The sequence below is a fragment of the Lipophrys pholis genome, assembly GCF_963383615.2.
Source record: "Lipophrys pholis genome assembly, chromosome: 2".
Taxonomy (NCBI): domain Eukaryota; kingdom Metazoa; phylum Chordata; class Actinopteri; order Blenniiformes; family Blenniidae; genus Lipophrys; species Lipophrys pholis.
In genome coordinates, this window is record NC_137636.1 from 13,466,550 (window position 1) to 13,490,272 (window position 23,723).

At 40.9% G+C, this 23,723-nt stretch overlaps 1 protein-coding gene across 4 annotated transcripts in view; it reads right to left on the reverse strand.

The window, feature by feature from the left end:
• Positions 1 to 8,059: 8,059 nt before the first annotated feature.
• The window catches only part of dennd2b (DENN domain containing 2B), a 48,771-nt gene continuing 33,107 nt past the window's right edge, over positions 8,060 to 23,723 (reverse strand). For all 4 annotated transcript variants that reach the window (XM_080458185.1, XM_080458186.1, XM_080458187.1 and 1 more), the window contains 9 exons: positions 21,785 to 21,862; positions 20,629 to 20,769; positions 20,373 to 20,521; positions 13,565 to 13,742; positions 12,344 to 12,385; positions 11,827 to 11,938; positions 10,149 to 10,388; positions 9,808 to 9,894; positions 8,060 to 8,743 (listed from right to left, as the gene is read on the reverse strand). In XM_080458185.1, coding sequence (XP_080314311.1) covers positions 8,709 to 8,743; positions 9,808 to 9,894; positions 10,149 to 10,388; positions 11,827 to 11,938; positions 12,344 to 12,385; positions 13,565 to 13,742; positions 20,373 to 20,521; positions 20,629 to 20,769; positions 21,785 to 21,862 — 1,062 coding nt within the window. In that variant the 3' untranslated portion in view covers positions 8,060 to 8,708. The remainder of the gene's footprint in view (positions 8,744 to 9,807; positions 9,895 to 10,148; positions 10,389 to 11,826; positions 11,939 to 12,343; positions 12,386 to 13,564; positions 13,743 to 20,372; positions 20,522 to 20,628; positions 20,770 to 21,784; positions 21,863 to 23,723) is intronic.

A 23,723-nucleotide genomic window follows, 5' to 3' on the forward strand; every position in this document is an offset into this window, starting at 1 on the left:
CACCTTTAGGTTGTGTGGCGGCAGAACGGGATGATGTCGGGATCAGGTTGTGTCACAGTGTGTTGGGCTGAGCTCGCACGGGCCAGCTGTGGCCTTCTTGCCTTTGTCAGCATGAGGAGGGGACGGGTCCCAGAGGAGACACACTCTAACGCACCACGCTGAAACGGGGTCAGGCTCCGATGAGCTCCAGAAGGAATGAGGATACACTCCTGCGATACTGTCTAACACCGAATAATCAATGAAGGCTTCATGCCGACATGGCAGATAAAGTAAACACTGGGACAGGGGACAGGGGACAGGGGACTGCACCCTGCGGCTCATGCAGATCTTCAGCCTCTACTATCGTAACTCGAACTGAAGTTATTTCAGTGTTTAGTTGTTGTTGTTTTTTTTTTTCATCCATTTCATTTCACAACATACAAAAACTTTTGTAGAAACTCTTTGTCTATTCAATATTGTCACTGGAATAGATCAACTCACCTTCTTGGTGCTTTTGATGAATACAAACAAGACTTCTTGTGATCTCTCTATATGCTATATTAGGCTTCACATTATATTCATTTCTAATTTTGTCTAATTAGTTTATTTTTTCTACATATATCTGAACAATTCCAACAGGCCTGAAAATCTTATTTAGTTATTTTTTTAAGTAATCCTATGGATTATATTAAATATTATGATCAATTTCACTCCTTAAAAGTGATTTCTGTTGCTGAAACTGCTAAAACACTCCTAAAATGTTAGTGATCCTTAATGTTGTTCCTTAACCTCTTTGATGCCACATAAACTACAGTTCTGGTTTGACAGCCTGACTACATATGAATGTTTACAAGCTCTACTGTCCTCGTTTTGAAGGTCATTTCAGAAAATTGAAATGTGGTGGATAAGGAGGCAAAAATTGCTCTTTTAATTCATAAAGGTTACAAACCCCTTGCCTTGTCATAACTCAACAAAAAAGGTTAATTGAGGTAACAGAATGATAAAATGTAGACACAATGGGTTTTTTTTCCAATACTGCAACAAGATATCTACCAACGACACAGCTGCATGATGAAATGGAATCTGTGGAAAGACACTGCTGATCAACGTACTTCTTAAATCCAGAGGAAACTTGAGACACACACCCTCCCAGAATTAAACAACTGGACCTGTGAGAAAGTCTGCCTAACAACAATCCCTCCAGCCTGACCTACAAATCTGACAACTTTCTCATCCTTAGACGTTTCAGTGGGGAGCTTAGAGCAATCCCATTCCCTATTGTGCGCGCAAAGACCCAATTTAAAACACAATTAGTCAGTCGTAGTGCACCCCGTGTCTCGCTCACGCAGCTCGGTAGCATTTTGAAAACCCTTCCGCATACTTTACCCGCACCTCCGCAGCATTCATCTTTCACTCCGAAACCCTCCCGCCAGCAGCTTCCCCGCTCTGCTAAATGAAGCAGGCACTAAATACGCATGCCATCTCAAGAGATGTCACAATAATAGAAACCTGCGCCGTGATCCCTCCCTTGAAAGCACCCCTTGTGTAACATCTATTAACACCGAGGTGATGAGGTCACCGAGAAAGCAGGATTATCTTCATCCACTCTCAAGTTCATATGCAGCTTTACCATTTCTCTCCTCAGAGAAGTTACACTCATCGACGTGAGAAATACAGATTCACTGGCTCACCATTAATTAAATGCAGGTTTGTTTGTTTGTTTTTAAAGACAGCATTAGATACGATAGATTTACCTTGAATAAACGGTCAGCTCCAGCTGCAACTTGCCATATGAATATAATTTTAAAGAAATATTTGTTCCATTATGTTTGTCCTCACTTCTTCAGGTGATTGCACCGCCACAGATGACGGGATCTAAAATGAACCTTCTTCTATATTGAATTTATTTTTCTCCTCACATTATCTGATAGGCAGGTATTTTCCAATTTATTTGCCTGATGGAAGACACTGATATCTGTGCATGATTTTTTTTCACTCAATTACATAGTATATCATCTCTCCTCTGCAACACATGATGGTTCCCATTATTACTGTGATGGATCACTGGCAAATACTGAAAATAAAGGAATGCTTTTGGAACGTGCACATGGTAACCGAGGCAAGTTCTGACCTATTTCTTTAGTCAAGTGTCAACTTAGCATTCATGTATTCTTAGCGTATTTATCAGCGAGTTAAATAATGGGAAAAATCCATTTTGGGAAGACAAGTTCAGTGCATCAGGACAACATAAAGTGACATAAAGAATAGAAAAAAAATGCAGAATTTCATTGTTAGTTTCTGTTGTTGCGTATCTAATGATTTTTCACTTAAGATTAATAATGACGGTATTTATTTCTGACAGAAGACTCTGATTGGAGGAGAGAGTTCGTATGAATACTGATATCTTATAACCACACTGGGACACTTCACAGGTGCATCCTTCAGCTTAGCAGCTGTTTTAAAGACGCTGATAACAGCCAAGGGCCCATAAGAAAAACTTTGCTGTTTTGCTCAGGTTGCCTACTGTATAGAAATGTACAAAAAAAGAAGTTGATGTAGAATTGCAGTGACCAAAATATTGGCGTTTGTTTAGCAACAATCACTTTCAGGTTTTGCAAGCAGCACTAAATGTGCTGACAGGGAAAAATGAAGATTAAAGAAATCAATCATAGTCTATGTTTTTATTGCTGGGCACCAACAAATAGCATCAGTGTAACTGTTCAATAAGCAATATCACACTCGAGGTTGTGTTGTTGTACTGCATTTCTGTATGGCTGTAATTATCTTACAACCAAATCACAGCCTTGCTGATATTCAGTAGCTACTACAGTTCGATCAATGTAATATCACTCAACCACTTACGACCTCACATCCTCATAATGGGGCATTATATTTTAATATCTCAGCTCCATTAAACTAAACCTTACTTAGCCGGGCCTTTCATAGTGGTACGACTGTGGCTTTTGCAGGATTGTTATTGCTTTTGTATTCATGTTGTGGGCATTTTTTAATTCAGTTCTATAGTAAATATTTTGGCCTTTGATTGGCTTATGACTGATTTCTGCTATTTCCACAAACCTAAAAGAAATATAAAAGACAGGCTAAATAAAGCATTCTAAATGTATTCATTAATATATTTTTAAGTTAATCAGTGTCTTTTCATTGCTATCTTACATAGACATAAACCCGAGTGCAAATTCCAAGACAATATTGATTTTTGTTATCATTCTTTGTTAGCATTGTGGGGCTTAACTACTACATACATATCATGTTACTGGAACTCCATTACTTTTAGCAGTTTGCACCAGTAACTGATTCATATTATAGAAATAATGCAGTTATACTAACTCAACTTTGTATACACTTTATTATTTAGATTTTTAACTCCTATCAAACTGTTGCAAAGCCGCTGTCTCTCTCTGTCCTGCTCCCAGTCGAAGCTGATTTTAACTTTTTGAGTTAATCCGTCATTAGACTGCCTCTGCTGTACTTTGCTGTACTCACTATACACTTATGACTGTGTGTTCACATCAGACTCTAACATCATCATCAGGTTTCCTGACGACACATCGGTGGTGGGCTTGATCTCCAACAACATTGGGATGGAGTTCCTGATGTAAACCCACCTGGAGGACTGATGCAGAGACAACAGCCTCCTCCTGAACCTCAGCAAAACCAAGGAGCTGATTGTGGATTACAGCAACAAGCAGCAGAGGGCAGACCACCCACTCAGGATCAGCTGGACCTGGAGAGAGTGGAGAGCATCAAGTACCTGGGTGTCAACATCACACAGGACCTGACGTGGTCCTGTCACATTAACACCCTGGTGAAGAAGCTCCACAGTGTCTCTACCACCTCAGACACCTGAGGGACTTTAAGCTCCCTCTCAAGGTGCTCAGAATCTTTTACACCTGCACCATTGAGACTGTTTTGACTGGAAGTATCATCAGCAGCACCGCCCCCCCCCCCCCCCCCCCCCACACACACACACACACACACACACACACACACACACACACACACTCACTCACTCAACAAACAGCGTGGTATATACACTTGTTGCACTATTTGACACTTTGATTTATTTACATTTACCTTGCTTATTTTCTACTCCAGGGATTAATATCGAGGCACAGTGCAATAAACACTTCTGGGGATATTTTATGGGCCAATTTTATATTCTAAAGGTCCTTATTCTATTTAAAGTCAACAAAAAAACATACCTACAGCACCACACATAGAAAGGCTGCATGCATTTATAAATATGACCAAAATTACAACTTTATACAATCCTAAAAGATCTTGACTTCAATTTAAAAAGATTACATTTAAAAAGAAAAACAAAACTTCTCCCACATCTTAGATGTATTTGCCACAAATTGTCGTTATTTTATTGCAGATGGGTTAAAAATGGCATACTCACAAACACAGAAGTTCTAACTATGGATCTTCTGATTTTTTTTAGAAACTATAAGCTTTTGCTGTTTTTAAGGTTTCGGATTCAGAATCTACCATAAATGATGTCAAACAATTTTGATGCCACCGTATGAACAGTGCACTGCAGTTTTGTGTTGTTTTACTCACAGTGCGAAGCGGCGGGAATTGGGGGCTTTCCAGAGGTTTTCCTTCTGGCTTGTTACACGTCTGGGTACCTACTCCATCTGTCCCTGCACGTGTCAGCCTGACAGCACTTTATTAACGCGGTCTCGGTTTAAAACAGGCCGACAAAACACGTCAGGCAGACGGCGGAGTGAAGCTGCCTCCCGCATCCCCAGCCTCCCTCTCCGCAGCCTCAGCAGCCTCGCCTCCAGGCAGCGCATCCCTCAGCCCGCTGTGGTGTTTTTAGAAAGTGCGCATGAAGATTCCGCCCCTGTCATGGCACCACGCTGCAGTCCACAAACACTGAGGGGACAGCACGCGCACCGTCAAGTCAGCGCGAGCGGAGCGTCCAGAAACACAGTAACAGACGGTGCGCGCGCACAAGCTCCCGCACGGCTCGTGCAGTGCAGCCCATCAGGTAAACATGAGCCTACAGCCTGAGTCCGAGCCGGCCTGTCATCATGTCCTGCGTGCTGCTTGCAGGCGCGTGTGTGTGTGTGCACGCGCGTTTGTGAGTGTGTGTGTGTACGTGATGTGTGTGTGAGTGTTCGTCCGCACAAAACCACAGTTTGTTTTCTTTACCTTGACCCGCGCGGCTCCCGTGTCGGTTGCCCCACCCCCCTTCCTCCTTCGGATGTCGTCGCTCTTTGGCCCGGTCGGACAAAAATTTTGGAGATTCAAAGTCTCGCAGTTAATCGTGAGATTTTATAGTCGCTCTCATGCGATACTTCTGAAGCTGACGAGAGATGCTGCTGGAGAGTTTCACACGATGGCATCAGAGAAACTTACTGCCAGGACAGCACGGAGAGAGAGTCTGACGCACTTCAAACAAGTGCGTCATGATGAGGAAAAAGACATGTTGTGATCCATGTTTTAAAGTATCATTATCATATGGTAAAACAGACACAAAAAAAAATGTAAGAACTGAGTTCAGAAGGACTGGACCCCCGAATGGGCGAATTTTAACATGACAAACTAAAACTTCTGAGGAGGGAAAAGACACACGTTTCACTCACTTCTGCTCCATATGAATATCCATCCCTCCATCTTGTATAATACTTCATCCAACACTGATATAAACAATATTCTAGCTTTAACAACGTTTTGCGTATTGTATTGATGTTGATTTTAGGGTCATAACGAGCTTGGAGACAAGCCCAACTGATTACAGGTAAAGTACATCCTGATCAATTCACCAGTTCATTACAGGACAAACAATGAAACAATCACCTAAATTCACACAGAAAGGCAACTTAGGGTCCACAATTAACATTTTATTATTTAGGGGAAACAATAATTGAATGTGTTTATTCCAAATAGAAAATGTAAGATTTTTGGATACATTTATTTTCTGTGTTATCTGCTGTTGCACGTTACTGTTTTTTAGTCCTTCATGGGGCTGATGATGATGATGATGATGATGATGATGATGATGATGATGATGATGATAATAATAATACATTTAAAGAATGAATGCCATTCAAGGTGATTAAATGAAAGTGTTTAAGAGAGTTAAGAACAAGTTACAAAAACACCAACAATAACAACAACAACAACATAGAAACAATGTGTGTCTGTTTTGTTTTTTTAAAGAGTTTGTTTAGGAATTTGCAGTACACCAATATCATTTAGCATGAATATGTGTTAAAAAAAGATAAGTTTTAAGATGAGTCTAAGGATTGAATGTTGGGTGTGAGAAAGTTCTAGAGGTGGCGGCTGAGCGGCTGAAGGCTCTGGACCCCACAGTGGTCTGGAGGCACAGTGAGGCTGAGAGAGGAGGCAGCTCTGAGGGTCCAGCTGGGTGAGTACTTGTGGAGGAGGTCAGTGAGATGCAGAGGAGCGAGGTGATGGAGGGCCTTGAGTGGTGGAAAGGTGGAGATGGCTGTCATATGTGTGGCAGTGGAAATGTATTGTATATCTAAAATATGGTTAAGGGTGGAGGAGACCGTGAAGAGGTGGGGACCGAGGACAGAGTCCTGAGAGACAGCAGAGGAGATGGGAGATGTCTGGTCTTATATCATTATACTGTAATGTATTAGTCTGGCCAAGCCTCGTCTTCATTTAATTTGAGTTGTCTATTCATGTTTTGACTCCATGCTCAAGGTCGTTGTTTTTGTGTACTATCTGTTCGGCTTGTGTTGTTGTTCTGCCCTTCATGTGTTTTCAAGTCCTAACTTCTTGTTTGTGTCCTTGTCGATCTGTCTATTAAATTTGTGTTGTTTCTGGTGTAGATCCTTGCATGAACTATCCGACCCAGCCCGCCTGGAATCTGCACTGCACCTTCGGTTTCATATTTGGTTTTCTTTCTGATACAGATACTCTGAATATCACCATTAAGGATTACCTCCCATGTCATTTATATATGTCTACATTTATGTCCTTCGATCCCTGGAACATGTAATGAGGGCAAATTGAAATGACAGTAAAACTAACATGATTTTATGTAACTTGTTTAAATTTTTTGTTAATTAACAAATTAAAAAATAATTCACTTCACTGTTGTTAAATGATTTTCTTTTCGATATGTAAATTAAAAATGAAATCTGAAGCAGTAAATATAGAGTGGATGTGGAATATTTCTTGAGATGTAGTGAAACACTGAGAATCGTTTCACTAAAGGGAATAGTGCCACCAGCCTGAAATGTCTTGCTGGTACAGGAACATTCCCTTTACCAGTGCCATTGCACTTATCAATATATAAATTATGTATGCATGTTATGGTATTGTGTTTATGCATTTAATGACATTCATTGTATTTTCGAGTCTCTTACAGTTATCTAATAGATCTACATTAAAGTCAACATCATGGCAACTGTCGTTTACCAGCAACAATTCATATTACAAGAATACACATATGCAGAATTACATCAGATTTTTTTTTCATGTGGAATTTTTTTTAAGTATTCCCCCCCAAAAAGATTTCATACAAACTATTTTAGTATTTATTCCTATTTAATGAAAAATATTTTACTATTTAAATAAGTATTTTCATGAACTACTCTGACCAAACATTGTAGGCGTGTAAAAATAGACTCATGTCAAGATATTATTTCTTTTAATGAAATTATATAGAGACCACTTAAAGTAATAATTTGAATACCACACTGGTAAGTCTTATATTATGGTGTAAAATTAATTGAGGGGTCTGAGTACTTCCTCCCCTGTAATCTGTGGGCATGCAGCTAAATCCTAAACACACAACATAATGACGGCACATCAAATGTCACTCCTAATTGCTTTAAAGGACACAGACAGAGGCAAAGTAACGTGGCACCTGGAGTCAACAGCGAGCCTCAGTTAGGAGAGCTAATAACAGCATGGCAGTGACAGCCACCAGAGTGATGTGCACAGACGTAATTAGGTTACCGGCAGCATGTGGTGGCTGGTGCGAGACTCCTGTGTCTTTTGGGATCTTACCAGCGACTCCGAATGTTTAGCTTTAGGGGAGGCTGTCGTTGAGACGTCAGATGTAAAAACAGTTGACGTTGTAATATTTGGAAAAAGTATTTATTTTATACAAAAGTGACACCTGCACACTTTGTCATCTGAAGAAACACATTTCCCAAAGTGATGAAGGCGACAGAGAACATGGAGGCTGCAGCTTTCTGATGTCAGATGTATGCAAACATTGACATTTGCCATCAAAAATATTTTACAAAAAAAAATCTGAAATCCAACAATGTACACTCAGACACTCAAAGAACTTTAATATATTTTTTTTTTTTTCAATAAAAGATTGCAAAAGACTCCATGAAGAGTTAAAAGTCATTTTCTTCATTGTCTTGCATGTACAGTTCTTGAGAATAGGTTTAACACTCCTTAAACAGAGGACAACACTGCTGTAAAATAATGAAACACATAAACTGTACATCTACGCCCACATTATCTTATATACTCTCACACACTCGGAGAACGCTCCTCACAAGCACACCTGAACATCAGTGGTTACTCTATGACTCGCTGGCTGTGTACCGTCCTGCTATCGCTGTCTCATAAGGTACTATAAACATACACTGAAGAGTGTCACAGCTTACAGTGAATTAATATGTACATTTCAAATGTCAAAACACCAAAGAAATGAGAAACATCATGATGCAGAAACTCGAGACATCGGGTCTTCAGTTTTCCCCTCAGTTCTTTTTATGAAGAAACTTCATTTTACTTCCTGAAAAGCAGCAAAACGGATATATTATTTGACTGAATAAAAACAAAATGGCATGATAGTTGATTTAAAAGAGCACTGGGAAAGTTTCTGTGCCATCTAGTGGTGAGGCTGAAGTCTGCCGCTAAGTGACTATCACTCCTGTTACGCCTTCATTCAATGTAGGAGAACCGCAGGACAGCAGCCAAGAACCAGGAAAACAATTAAAGAAGTCCAATCTAAAGTCGATGTGTGGTTTCTCCTCTGTGTGCTTCTGTTGGAATAGTGCAAAGACCTTCTTTTCAAGGAGATGTGAAGGTCTTATCCAAGTTACCCAAAATGATATCTGTGTTTTAGATATGACTGTAATATTATTGAAATGTTTTGTAAAAAATGTTATTTCCATTTCTGCCAACAGATCTCTTGGAGTCCCACTTTCAAGCCTAACATGTATGTATGTATGTATGTATGTATGTATGTATGTATGTATGTATGTATGTATGTATGTATGTATGTATGTATGTATGTACATTTTGCGGAAATCAGAATTTTTCTGACTGGATTTTTAGTTAAAAGGGTTAGTCTGAAATCTTATTCTAAGTACATTTCTTTAAGATTAATTGCATTTTAACACTGAATGTTTTGATTTTGGTAAATCATACTTTACTTAAACTTGAAACTCTCCACATACTATGAATGCGGTCCCATCTGAGTGTGAATATCACTAACAGAACCAGGCAGTTGTAATGGCACAGATCCTGTAAGAACATATCTGAAACTGACATTTCAGGTAGGAACACAGAAACTGTTTTTAATTTGCAAATGAACCTGAACAACCTGTTGATATCACCATTAATCAGCACAGAGAAGCTCAGAGAGCAAAGTGATTCCAGGAACCTTGATGGCATCTGCCCTGATGGATGTGCTAAATACTTGCTAAATATGTGCTGCGATTGTAGCTTTGTGAGTCAGTGTCAAGTTAATGAAGAAATATTCCCCAAAAATTTTTGCAGCACATTTTCAAACTTGTTACATTTTCAAAGTCCCGGAATGTGAGACGAGGCGCAAACGTGTGCTGCTGAACTCACCGAGGCCTTTAAGAAACTTGTTGACTCCGCTCTGCTCTGTATCTGGCAGCTCCTCCAGATACTGATCCACCCTCTGCTCGAACAGACCTGTCGACCGCACAGCGAAGGTAAGGAGGAAAAAAAAAGACATCATGTCTCAGTGTTCCAGTAAGTTACAATGACGTGGTGACTAAGAAAGACCTTCAGCCACTAGAGGACAGTAAGAGAACAAGAGTTTCCTCAGAACGGTGAGAGCCGGGATGGAAATCCACAGAGAAAACTGCACAGTCACGTAATCGATTTTGTAAAGGAGGAAACAACATTAGCTCAAAAGAACAGAGGCTGAGAGAACAACAGCCTACCTTTAGCTCGTGTCTTCCTCAGCTCCCGATCTTGAATGAACCCAGCAAACATCTGAGACTCCATGAAGACCCCCAGGAAGCGCCGGACGCTCTTTGAGGCCACAGACTTACGGAAGGCCTCTCTTTGGAAAATACGCTCCCCGCGCTCATTCTGCGTGATGAAGAGCGAGTAATGTCCCATCGTCTCCAGGAAGAAGCGGATAAAAGCTTCTGACACCAGACTGTTCAAGGAGTTGTACTCTGTAGACGTCGCAAAGCAGATCAATCAGATAAATAAAGCAGCCACGTGGCAGTGCATCCTACGACGTTCGGCTCAACGACTCTTACCACATGACGTTTCTCAAATAATTCATGCACAAAAAACGTTATTGATGGCAGAAGAATAGCTGAATGTTCATCATTTATAATATAATGACAATATGGAAATAATCTACAGACTCACAATGAAACTGTCAACATAGAAATAATGTTCAGGAGACTCACAGAGTCTAAATTAAAAGTGAGCTTGCCAAAATCAAGACAAGAATGTTACAGAACTAACCCAGCCCAAACGGTAACTGCAAACCCATGCTCTACTTCCTGATTTTGTTCTTCGGTATTTGTTTTGACTTGTCAACAAAAGAGATAGAAATTCCCGATCTAATCTCTGAGAAACTCTGAGACTGATCAGTGGGTTGGACAAGTGTGTTGCTTTGGTTGGCACATTAGTGAGACCAGGTGGTGACTGACTGCAGCAGATGCATAAAAACCTCAAACAGTTGGTTTTATCATGGAGGAGATAGTGGAGAAAGAAAAGAAAAACACACAAGCGCTCTGAGAATCCCTCTCCTCGTTAATGTGTTTCAAAGGGCAAAGTCCCTATTTTGCTCTGTTCTGTAGAGCGCGATGTGACCGTGCTATAAAACTGTCTTTTCCACTGATCTCTTGAGGACAGGAATAAAAAAACACTCATTCCCATACCGGGAGTCGAACCCGGGCCGCCTGGGTGAAAACCAGGAATCCTAACCGCTAGACCATATGGGAGACTACTGATCAATCATCTCCCTCAGTATCAAACCTGACACGGTCTCACCTCAAGCTGCTCAAAGTGCACAACTTTGATCAACACACTCCCTGTTATCTCGCCTTTTCAGATGGGCTACAGCGACTTATTGTCACATCTGTGCAGGAGACACAATTTCCTGCACAGAGTGAGTTTCGCAGACATGTACACCGAGGCCCTGTCCACAAGAGAATGCCATTTCGTAAAAGCATAATTTTTAGCCGATCATCCACATGGCGAGGAGTTCTAGGAGCCCGAAAACTGTTTTTTTTAACAAGGGTCACAGAGTGGGAACCCTAAGGTTTAATAAGGTGATGTGTTAGATGTGTGGAGTACCAGGAGGAGCTGGAGTTTACCTCTATATTTCTATGCATGAATTCTATGTGCTCCGTGTCTTCTTCTGCGTTTTTCGTGCATTCGTTGACTCACAGCGCCCCTAAAGGCCTGGCATATGTACTCCATGCCCTTAGGCATTGTGTTGAGCTGTGTTCATAGTGACATGTGGACGGAATTTCTTTGGGGGGGGGGGTTGACTCGTGTGGACAGGGCCTGAACATGTTCATCTGCACGTTGTGGCAGTAATTAGCTCATAGAGCATCTGTCCTGTTAGTGAATGATGATCTGTCCCTTGCTCACCTTCGTCCGACTCGCTGTCAGAGTCCTGATTGATGATGTCATTCCTCTGCTCCAGAGCTTGCTCCAGAGCCGCCTGGAGTTTCCGCGGCAAGAGCGAGGCCTCATCGTCCATCTATAAACAATTGAAAATGCTGCAGTCACCGGGGATAAACAACAGTGATTGGAGAGCACGTTTCAAAGGCTCGGGGTTTACAATAGAGAACCACGTTTTACAAAACGCTCCGAGCAAAGCCGTGTAACTTTTGAGAGGAGAAATAATGCATTCCTGCTATTCAGCTGACCCTCACTCAGCTTCACGAGGCTTTAGTGTTTGAGATCAGCGTTTAATATCTTTTGTTAGTCATGTCTGCTAATTTGTCTCCTGATCAAATTAAAGAAGTGCAACCAAGACTTAGAATTAGGAGTAGCAGTTATTTATATTTAGAACTTCAATCCAATCCTATTTGCTGTGCAGTATTGTCGCCTTACTCTACAGTCAGTTTTTTTTTTTCGTTATTTGACAAGCATGGATACGAACCTGTCGGATGAAGCGGTCAGTTCCCAGGTCCACCATCAAAGCCTGAGAAAAGACGAGAGAAGCAGTTCATTTTTTTTAGATTCTTGCATTGGACTGTTTATTTTATTTGCAGGGCAACAACAGAAATATCTGCAAAATAAAATCATTAATTAGGGCCAAAAAACGTACATCAGATAACAAAAAAACAAACAAAAAAAACACCTTAGTAAAATGACTTTTTTTTTTTTTTTTATGTTTTCATGAGTCAGTCTGCAATAAGAGAAATAATGTAAACAGACAGCGGGCAATGTTGACAGTCTGTTAACAGGCCAGGGTGAACTGTGACTGACAGTGTCTTCTCACTGAAATCACTCAGCTAGATTAAGGAAGACGGAGTGAATGCTGAAACAAAGAGAAAGGGTTTTATCATTTCTACGAGCTACACAGGTGTATACTTGATGTTTTTCTAACTAATTGGGAGCATTACTTCACTGGGCTTCTTCTGCCAAAATCTGTATTGTGAGCCAAAACAAGAATCAGAGGCAGGACTGATATTTAATAGCTGTGTGTGTGTGTGCGCGCACATTGTGAGAGTGTTGACCAACAGATTTTATAAAAGCATTTAAAATGTATAAACAAATTGCTTAGAGAAAATAAAAATAGATAGGGCACAATTCTTACACGGTCAAAATGAAGATTTAGCTTTGTTGAAAGGCTGCAGCCATCATATTAATCCATTGTTTAGGATCATTCTTTAACTCAGCAGTTATATATTTCTCACATCAAACCACATATATACTTTATGTTTTGTTCTTAAAGAAAAAAAAAACGTGATGAATTTTCAAAAAGCCTTGTTTCAAATTCAAAGATGTATAACCCAAGCTCTTCCAAGTTGTAATCAAGTGAATCAAAAAACCAGAGGTGTTCACAGATAGTTGTATTTGTGGAGATGGGAACATTTTAGATGTTAGACTACTGCTGAAAATATACAATTGTTTTGTTTATTTGGGAGTCATGCTGTTTAGTCTACCAATATAAATACCATTGGAGGCAAAGGATATAAAAAAAAAAGATCGCAACAATCACCAGTTTATAATCAAATCACTTGAAATTTGCATCATTGCAATTTATCACTTGAAACATCAATATCTATTACAGCAAGAGACAGGATTCAATCAGAGAGTCAGAGGAGAAATCCTAGAACAAATAAAGTGCAATTAGAGACAGAGACAGAGCACTCACCTCTTCTATTGGCAGCTCTTTGAGTTTAGGCAAAGAGCTGGACAGCAGCCCCACCAAAAAGGGAGTGGGACAGCAGACGATATCCAACATGGACGCTGGCAGGACAGGAATGAAGGTGTGTTGCCAGGAGAAGGGGTAGAGCAGTGCCACCACTGCATGCATACAGCTGGACAGGGTGCTGAGGATGGAAGAAAAAAAAAAGAAATAGCACACACATCAAGTACCTTTTGTTTTGGAATAGAGGATAAAAGGTAAGGTGGGTAATGGATTGTGTGGTTAAATATTTTCCTGCAGAGTCCAGTCATGCTGGCTTACAAATATATCAGTCAAAATGTTTGAATCATAATTCATAAACCATTATATAGGTTTCCCAAACTGTGTATTTCTTTTTCTCAAGGCTTTTCCCATGTAAAATAACAATTTGATCCTCTTTGGTTGTGAAACGGATCCTTTTATATGAGGCATAACGTCACAGCGAGGCGCTCTGTACTTTGACTTTCTGCTCTTTCCGCAGCTCATCTGTTCTCAGCTATTTGTGCGTTTAGACAAATACATGAAAAAAAGTACTTAAAGATTGTATGCTAAAACACTTCTGGAATGAAAAATGGCCACTTTGATTGCTCTGGCTTTTCTCCCACACAGAGTTCAGCACAACTTCACACACATACCACAAAGCGTAAGAGTAAGCCCCATTGAAAAATGCATTATTCTGATATTGCTCCACTCTGCCTGCAGGGGTGGCGTGACTGTGACATGTTGCTGTAGTTAAGCTGGAAGCTTGTTGACGCAATACAAAAAAGCAGCACTTTGGTTTAACTCCGACAGCTGCGGTATAACATCAAGATCACAAATAGCAGCCTGTCTTTCTCACGATCCGTCGCTTGTTGACAGTGGCTGACCCTCCTCCCCTCTGTCTTCTACATACTATCCAGTCCATGTACACAAAGAGAGTGAAAATAAACTGTGGGCCCAATCACACTCACGTACAGACAAAAGACCGTTAAATCAGTATGGATCAAGGACAAGACCAGGGATCAAACATGGTATGCAATGGGGTCCTACTTGAGATACAGATGCACTTTCAATGAGACATGTTTTGCTGTGGTTGCTAACATCAACTGCAAAAAGATCATTTAAGCCAACAGAAGTCATTGTTTTCGTGTGCTCTCAATCGGTTTGACCTTCTTTGAAAGATTGGAGCAAAATACAAGGAAACTGACAAAACTCCCACAACTTATTTCAAAGTAATCAAGTGGACGACGTTACAGTATTTGCCACAAGTCTTTTCATCTGAACTTCCCAAGAGTCAAATTGGCAGGATTATAATGTGCTCCCTCGACGGGGTAAAATAGAATTACACCAGCGAACCCCAAGTGCTATAATAACCATAGCCATCAGTCTGTTCTGGCCTTTTCCACTTCACTCTCAACACGTAGCACTTGCAGCTTTACTTTGACCAGTCTGATTTCCATTTGCCTGAGGAGGGGCTGATAATTCCTAACAGATTTCGTCTCCTGGGTCTGACGAGTTCCAACAGGGAGTGACGGGGCACAGATTTCAGAAAAACCTTTGCCACAGGCTACACATGGTCCAACACACCACTGATACCAGAAGGATCAATTACACTCATTCCCTCAACCGCACACTCCTGGGAGAAAATGAACATGCAATGAAAACACTACCAGAGGTTGCCACTCAACTTTGGAAAGAGAGAAGGACATTCCCATTTCATCCAGAGCAAAACGTCAAGCACACACAGGTCCGGAAAAAAAACATGTTCAAAAGAATAATACATGATGAACCAAACATTTTACCTGGGCTAATATAAAATGAGTATTACAAGGAAAAGAAGATCACAGGTGCTTGACGATGGCTCCTTTAATGTTTGCGGGTGAAGATAAATATAGTGATTGCAGTGTGGTTGCTCCAGATTGGATGGTGCGGTGCGGTGGTTTTTTTGTCCTGTGGGTTTTTAAGTGTCGCTTGTTGCTCTACTGGTTAGCAGTAAGTTTGGCCACGTTGAAATCTTTCAGTAAATATAAGCTGGTAATTGTTTGACCAAATGTCTGCAATTGGCGAATGTACAGATTCAATGAACTAAAGAGCAGCAGGTCTATAGTTGCAAAATGAAACCGATTTTGTCAGACACGAGCATCTGCTGAAATGTTTAATCCCATTTTACCCATAAATATAAACGACACCACCCAAGCACAAGCTAAAATTGATTTGATTAAATTTACTTTGATTACACACTTAAAGGAAATTTGAATTTATGATTTTCCTCTCAGGAAAAGGAAGATCCAGTTGTGCAGAGGTGAGGTCTGTGTAGAGCTGCTGAGGTTGGAGAGTTAATCCTGACATATTAGCTCTCACAGTGCGCCAGGCCCAGTTTCAAGTGTGTGAGGCCAAACTGGCAGATACTCTAGGAAACATGGGATCGGGAGGCTTAGTCCATGAAACCCATAGAACGAGGGCAGATTTCAGCATTTGAGAGAGAAAGAGGGAGGCAGACAAAAGCCAGTACCGTCACATGCCTTGCAGCTCTGCACTGTGTCGGCCCGTCCTGACGTTCCTCAGACTGACTGCATTGACAAAAGGACAAAGTGACGGTACTAAAATCGACTTCAGACACAGCTCTAACACACCAGCTGTGCTGTAAAGTGCCACAAAGCCATTTTTCAACTTTGCAATACTTCACAAGCTCAAAATAACACATATAAATAATATAAAGCGACAGCAAAGTATATAATGATCTATAGGATTTCTCCAGTAGGCTGCACATGGTGTATTTTTATCCTCTTCTATGCTTGCTCCCTCAGTCCCCAAATGGTTTTTCCTCACTTCCTGTCTATAAGGATCTCCAGCCACTGGTTCTCAGTTGAACAGCAGAAGCATTCTACAGTGAAAAATGGCTCCCCAATGAAAAACTATACTGCATGTTCTCATTGAAAACAAAATGTCTGAGCTTGAGCTCGAGGGTGTCTAGAAAGAAAACGAATGTGCACAGGTGTTGTGTATGTGTGCATTTGTGGGAGTGCATGAGCGTCTGCATACGGGTGCAAATGTTCTGAGAGCGACAGTGATGCAAAAATCAGCTGGCTGGTCTCTGGTAATGGCCACATATTGCTTGAAAAACAGACACAGTTCACATGTTTACACTGTGTCGATTTCACTCCACCTTTGTATTTAACTACCACATGGGAAACCGGTTGAGTTGTTAAAAGTGGTTTTGGCTTCATACCAGCACTGCAGAGCAGGAGAGAACATTTTTTGAGAATAACAGAGGACTGGATGAAACGACTGCTACCACACATTTGATGAGAGGGAGAGAGCCTGCAACAGCGCCAATAATTCCGCACATGTCTGAGGATTACAATCATCGATCCTAAAACTGCAGCTGCAAAACAGTAACTCACTCTCGGAAAACGCAGACCAGGACACCCAAACTCAACACCGGTACCTTAAAAAATTGCACTCTTTTATCATGTCGTCCAACCACAAGGAGAAACGAGTGTGTGGGTCTGTGAAGAAACCCAAGCAGCCAACACAGGAAAGTGAGCTTGATTAATTCACCATGACTGAGAAAAGCTTCCAGCCATTGTTTAGTTTTCCTCTAAGGTCTCCTCCCTTTTTACTCTTTCCTCCTGAACACAGGCATATTATATTTCACTGAATTATTTTCTGTCCTTCTGCGCTGCCTCAGTGTGATACACTTGGGCCGCAGCGTGGTGGCGCAGCAGGTGGTGGCAAACCAACTGAAAATATTGTAACACTCAGAAACATTCAGGCTCCCGTCTTTATCATTGAGAGATTTGAATGGGACCACCTGTTTGATTTGATGTAATAGTGTCACATACTGGCCGCATAGTGGTTATTACACTCGTCTCATAGCAAGAATATCTCTGGTTTGAGTCTGTTTGAGTGTGAGTAGTTGTCTGTCTGTCAGTTTGCCCTGTGATTGACTTGGCATCCTGTCTGGGATGTAAGAGCTCTTCTCCCATAGTCAACTGGGATGAGCGGATGAGACCGTGGTAAGACAGGTTAGTTTTACCCTACTGACGATGTGTTGTTGCACAATAACGCGTATCCATCCAGTGCCCCTTTGGATGGATAAATGGATTTATGAACTGAGAGGTATGAACTGTCAATAACTTTTATGTAATCAATAGTCAAATTAGGAAAAGCCGTTCAGACTTAAGATGCAATAGTCTGCCTGTCCTCATGCAGACTGTTTACGCAAGCCTTTCGCACTGACAAAACTCAACCAGCATCTGCAGTTCAGTCAAGTGAAACACTTACAGAGTGTGACAGTTAATGACGAGTTTATCCAGTTAGACTTCAAACTTGTATTTGCAGGTATCAGATAGTGAAATATCCCCGGAAAGCAATGATCTGTGCAGCAGGCGTTTATCTGTCTGCACTATTACAAGTGAAGTGAATGTGACTATTTCCTAAAATAGCTTCTCCTCTCTGTTTCTGCATGTGTTGGATGTACATTTTGGAAGAAAGAAACATACATCATGCTTTGCAGCCGAGGTATTTTTGGGAGTAGATTATGAACCAGAGCCCCAGAAGAGAGAAGCTCTTTTATCACAGAAGTCATTAATGCTGCGGTAAAGTCCTGTCACTGTTTTCACATAGAATCTGAACTGTGGGAAGGCTGCACGCATGCATGCACTTTAAAATCCACACATATGCATAAATGATTTCAATGATAATAGTCATCAGTCAGTTAGTGGCTGCATGTTTATACCACAATATCATAGTATTCTTTCACTGAGGGGGATTGTTTAGTATTTTGTAATTAGATTTTTACATTGAATATTTCCTAAATAACAATAAAGTAATTTAACTGCTGACGATGGCCAAAGGTTAAATTTGAGGTCATCAATTAGCCTCAAATACATGTTTTTGGACTGTGGGAGGAAACCCACGCAACAAAGGCCCAGAAAGGCCCAGTGGCACAACACGGACTCAAACCTGAGAACTTCTCGCCATGAGACGAGAGTGCCAACCTCTCCACGATTGTGCGGGCCATGACTCAAATTCTAAATGTAAGTGAATATACTGAATAAAAGGCTTGAGTCAGATTTCAGATGTTTCATTAAATTCTTTTGTGTAAAGATCTGACAACAGGAAGATCCATTATCGCCTTTTCACAGTAAACCCAGCAACGATTGCAATACATTGTCAAAAGTGTGCGATTTCATTAATAAATCCAGCTTTCCATCTTGAGAGGTAAAATGATTCAAAGAAAAGCACCAGTGGTGAATGTAATCCTACTTATTCAAATACTACGCAGACATAAGAAGCCAGAGCAGAGGCAGAAAGACAACATGGAAAACAGAGAAAACTCACAAAATACAGGAAGAAAATACATATAAAAAAGCACCAAGTCCAGTGTCAAACCAGGGATTATCTTAATGAGTTTTAACCACCACACCACTGTGCAGCCTGAAATCTCATCATATATCGTATTATATTGTCAGATTGTTGCCTAATCCCACCCAGTGACTCCTTGATATTATCACCTTGGGTAATGAGCAGATTGGACAAAGTTTCTCCAGGGACTGAGAGTGAGGTCGCTCATGTGTAGGGAGTGAACGTGGCATCATAAGTCAATCGGTGACAGTCGAGCCACGGATCACAGAGGGCAGAGTCGCGCACACAGGAAGTGCATTCCTTCCCCTCACAGTCACTGCCCCCACTGATGTTTGTTTAAACTGGGCTCTGATACATGGAGAGATTACTTCTCCTCTTCTCCCGCTCCACCCTCGCTTCTAATGCTCTAAAAGTACCCCTGTGTTTTCTGCAGAAAGAGGACAGACTGGGACACAGAGTCCTTGGAGACTCATCACATCTTATCGTCCCCGCCCAGTTCTACTCTGGAAGTGACTCTCACTGCATTGACCCACTTTTCTGCTGGTATCTAAACTGGCATCTGACAGAGTGACCTCTTGCTTGACTTTCAGAGACCAATTACCATCAAAAGCCACAATTATCCAGCTCTGCACGGAGCAACTAATGAAGCTTCAACACAGTGTTGCTATTATGAGTGAGGTGAATGCTTCCATCATCCAAAGATAGTTTAAATAGGCACAATGTGTTTGTTATTCTGAACTCCTCCTCTGTTTGATATGACAGATGGCATGGAAAGCAAAACATGGCCACTGGAGTCCTGTTATCTGATAATCTATACAGACATAATATTTATCATCCTGGTTATTCTGTTCATGATTTCCATCCATTTTTGAACTCACCTTTTGTTACACCAGGGGCTCATGGCTAGCCGCTTCAATCTACTGCAATGCTGCATGAATTATGCTTCATAGTTTTCACTATTACCTGGCCCACGGATTACATCAAATCCTTAAATCATTCTTTTATAATAGGTTGTCCTGCTTGGGGTCACGGGGAGGCTTGAGCCAACCCCACCTTGCATTGGGTGAAAGCAGGATACACCCAAGACATGTGTCTAGTCTGCAAACAGACCATCACAACATGCAAACTCCATACAGAAAGGGCTCCAAGCCCAACATGACCTCAAACTGAGAACCTTTGTGCTATGAGGTAAGAGTGCTAACCACTACACCTGTGGCCTATAAATAACTGTCAAAGTAAAAGTTAAAGCCAAAAGCTTTCACCCTGAGGGAAAAAACAAACAAAAAAAAAGACAAAGGGTAGATGAATCAACCCAGAGACTGTTTATTAACTGCCGAAAGCTATTTTGCTGTTGTTTTTCACATGAAGTCACTTCAGAAGATTTAATAAATCATTACTCATTTGTTTGGGAGTGGTAGAAACTAACCTGAGCTTGTCGGCCACAAAGATGACTCGACGCTCCAGCAGCAACGAGGCGAAGACGCGTACCACCTGACGCACACTGAGGCATCTGAAAAGGCTGTCAAAGTCCACGTGCTCCAGTCTGGAGTCGGTGGGCCGCCTCAGCTCAATGACCTGAGAGAGAAATATTAATCCACTCAGCACCTCTGGGTTCACTCCATCTGAATCTTCTGTTTTTCTACGAGAAAAATGTTGTGTCTGGATTGTCCAGAAGCTCTGACCTCATTTCCTGCACCGGGCAGGAATGTCTTTACTTTGATCATCTTTCCTGGTGCAGGAAAGGGGGACTCCATCAGACTCCTCATGAAAGGATAGACCAGGGCTGCTGAGACACCTCTCCGTCTCTCCACCTCGTCCAGGATCTGCATTTGTGAGGGAAAAGCAGAGTTTTCTTAATATACCAGTTATTATACCAGCTGCATTGCAAACTCTCCAGACTTTTTGGTGAAAATGTCAGTTGTTGGAACATACTGTATGTGTTTGCGTACGAGCCACTGTTTCCAGAACAGCGTTTTATATTTTGAAAAATAGCTAATTTGTCCATTTTCATGCTTTCTGACTGGAAAATTCCACCCCATGTCCTTCTCAGCCTGTGTTCATCCACTCCCCCTCTTGTCTGGAAAGCTGATTAGAGAATTGCTCATTTTCAAGGTCATATGATATCAGCCTTCTCATTCTCTCCATCTGTGTGTTTGTCAGTCTGCCTCTTTGTCTGACACATCCTCATCTGAAATGCTTTAAGACAGCAATCATTTAATCCATTTTTAAAGATTTGGGCCATTTCTTTCCCTCTCATCACTTCTGGAAGACTATCCTTGATGCTAGTAATGAAGTACTGCCGTTCACAAATAAATAGCAAATTGTGCTAATAGGTTCATCATACTTCATCAACATAATTCTGTCAATTTTGCTTGAACTGAACTACTAAGTACAGTTTTGGGATGTTTCTTTTCAGAGATTTTTTTTTTTAAAGATCAACTGCAGTCTCATAATGCTTATTATTAAATCCCAAATGTTTATGCAAACTGTCTTTAAGATATTCTGTGTTGTATCATTTCCCTGTAATGTAGCAGTCAATTTGTTTTCAACCGTCTGGATTGACTCACTGTGAAATAATAAAATCATCAGATAAGGCTGAAAAAGTCAAACAGTGACTGCGATGCTCTGTGTTGGCACCGATAAGACTTGAATGAAGGAAACTATAACACTCTGGGAAATGAGAGTGAGGGGGGGTGGGGGGTGGTTGCTCAGCTCTGGGACAGGTTAACCACAGCTACAACACCACATACAGCTCGCTGGCTTCAGCTGGCTTTCCTAATGTGTTATGAATGTGTGCAAACATTTACATGTGTGCCTAAAGGACAAGACTGAACTCACTGTAGAGAACAAGTCAAAACAGCCCAGCCTGCTGATGACACAGTACACCTCTGGAAGACGAGGTCCTTTCCCAGTCGGCTGTGAGAGAAGAAGAAAAAAAAAAAAAAAAAAAAAACACAGACTTATTGGACATGAACAGATATGCTGACAGAGGTTTTTATAAAAACAATTAAGATGTGCATTTAGAGTACTGACACAGCTACTATAAAGTTCTTGTAAGAGACATGATGAAAAAAGAAAAGTTAAAATATAAGGAGCAAAGACCGAAACATGCACAGTTCAAGACCAAAAGCTTCCTCATGCTTGCAAAAGGGACTATTTGAGCTTCATTGTGTCCAGTGTGTTTGTCACTACATGGCTGTTTTCTCAATCATACGAATGGGTTCAGTTTGACTATGCCCACTCAAAGCTTGATTTTAAATGATGTGCGTATGAGCAAAGTTTATTATGGCATCAAAGTGTGAAAGCCGATCTTGGGATAAACTCAATTTATACATGCGAGGAAGACACTTGAAACCACCAGTGCACAAACACAAAAAAACTACTTCACAGTTAAGGATGAAACACCTCCTGTGCGTCTACCTAATGTACTGCATACATATTTTTAGTTCCAGGATTTAGAAGAATTTTCAATTGTAAGGTTCTTAAAATGGACTTATATTTTTGTGAGAAAGGAAAAAAAAATCAGCTAAGCATATATTTCCCATAGTTTATATAGCTAGACCAGGGATCATGATGAAAATACAACCATCTTCAGAACTCCACCTTAAGATGAGTAGGATAAGTTGTTTAAATGCCGTGGTTTAACTGTATGATTTAATCTGTTGTCTGAAGTGAACGTCTTTGATGATGTGAAGGCCTCCTTCCCACATGTAGGTGGGTTATCTGCTCCCCCTGATCATATCTGCTCTCCTCAGTGTGCTCACGGACCACAATATGCTTCAAAAACACATTTAAACACACAAATGAATACAAGCACTCAACAAACGCCAGTCCACTTGTCCATATTAGGTATACAATTTTCTCCTCTTGTTTCTCCTCCGCTTTTCCAAATGGATGATTAAATCAACTATGTGGAGCTTGATTCAAGTCCTCAGGAATGCTCAGTCACTGCCAACTTCTGGTTAGACAGCAGGGAGGAAACAAAGTTACTGGAGGGGAGCTGCTCACCTCTTCTTCTACCTTTGTTTAAATCAGCTTTTATTGAGATGAATCGCGGATCAACAGAGTAGATCAAACATAGCAGCGTTCAGCACTGTTTTTGTCTGTCAAAGAACTACCAGCAATGTCTGGCTGATGAACACACGCCGTCACAGAGACGCTCAGAGTAAACATCTGAAGGCCATACGCACTGTGGTAGCATGCGCATACTCCGAAATGCCAAATGGCAAGAGAAACTCGCTGCACATTCGTGGAGTCCCACACAGACATGCTCTCTACCCACAAGCTGAATGCAAAACTCAACAAAACGCTTGAAAGCTCTGCGTGGCCTCATCACACAGAAGAAATGCTCCAGAATGACAACAACTGGATTTTTTACGGGTTTTTTTCTTTGTCTTTTCATTCCAGAGGAACAATCATTATATTCAATAAGTCAAGCCTAACTGAGGTTTAGCTTCAATTATTTTAATCTTGTTAAGTTTTATTCCCTTTTTTTGACTTTCTTTAATGTCCACACTCTCATCTCTTTTCCTAATGTATAATTCATGATTGTACCTGTTGAACACACATTCATTCTGAAGGATTTGTGAAATCAATTACTGCAATATATTTGAAATAGCAACTTTCATAAACATTCCAGTTCATAAACATGTGGTTTGAATGTTTGTTATTCCAGATGTTTCTCCTACAAACACATTACTAAAGGTATTTCCTGGCCTTGCACTGATGCTGATCAGCTGCTACAGCACTAAGTGGGATCATTGTTGTCTCCATTTAT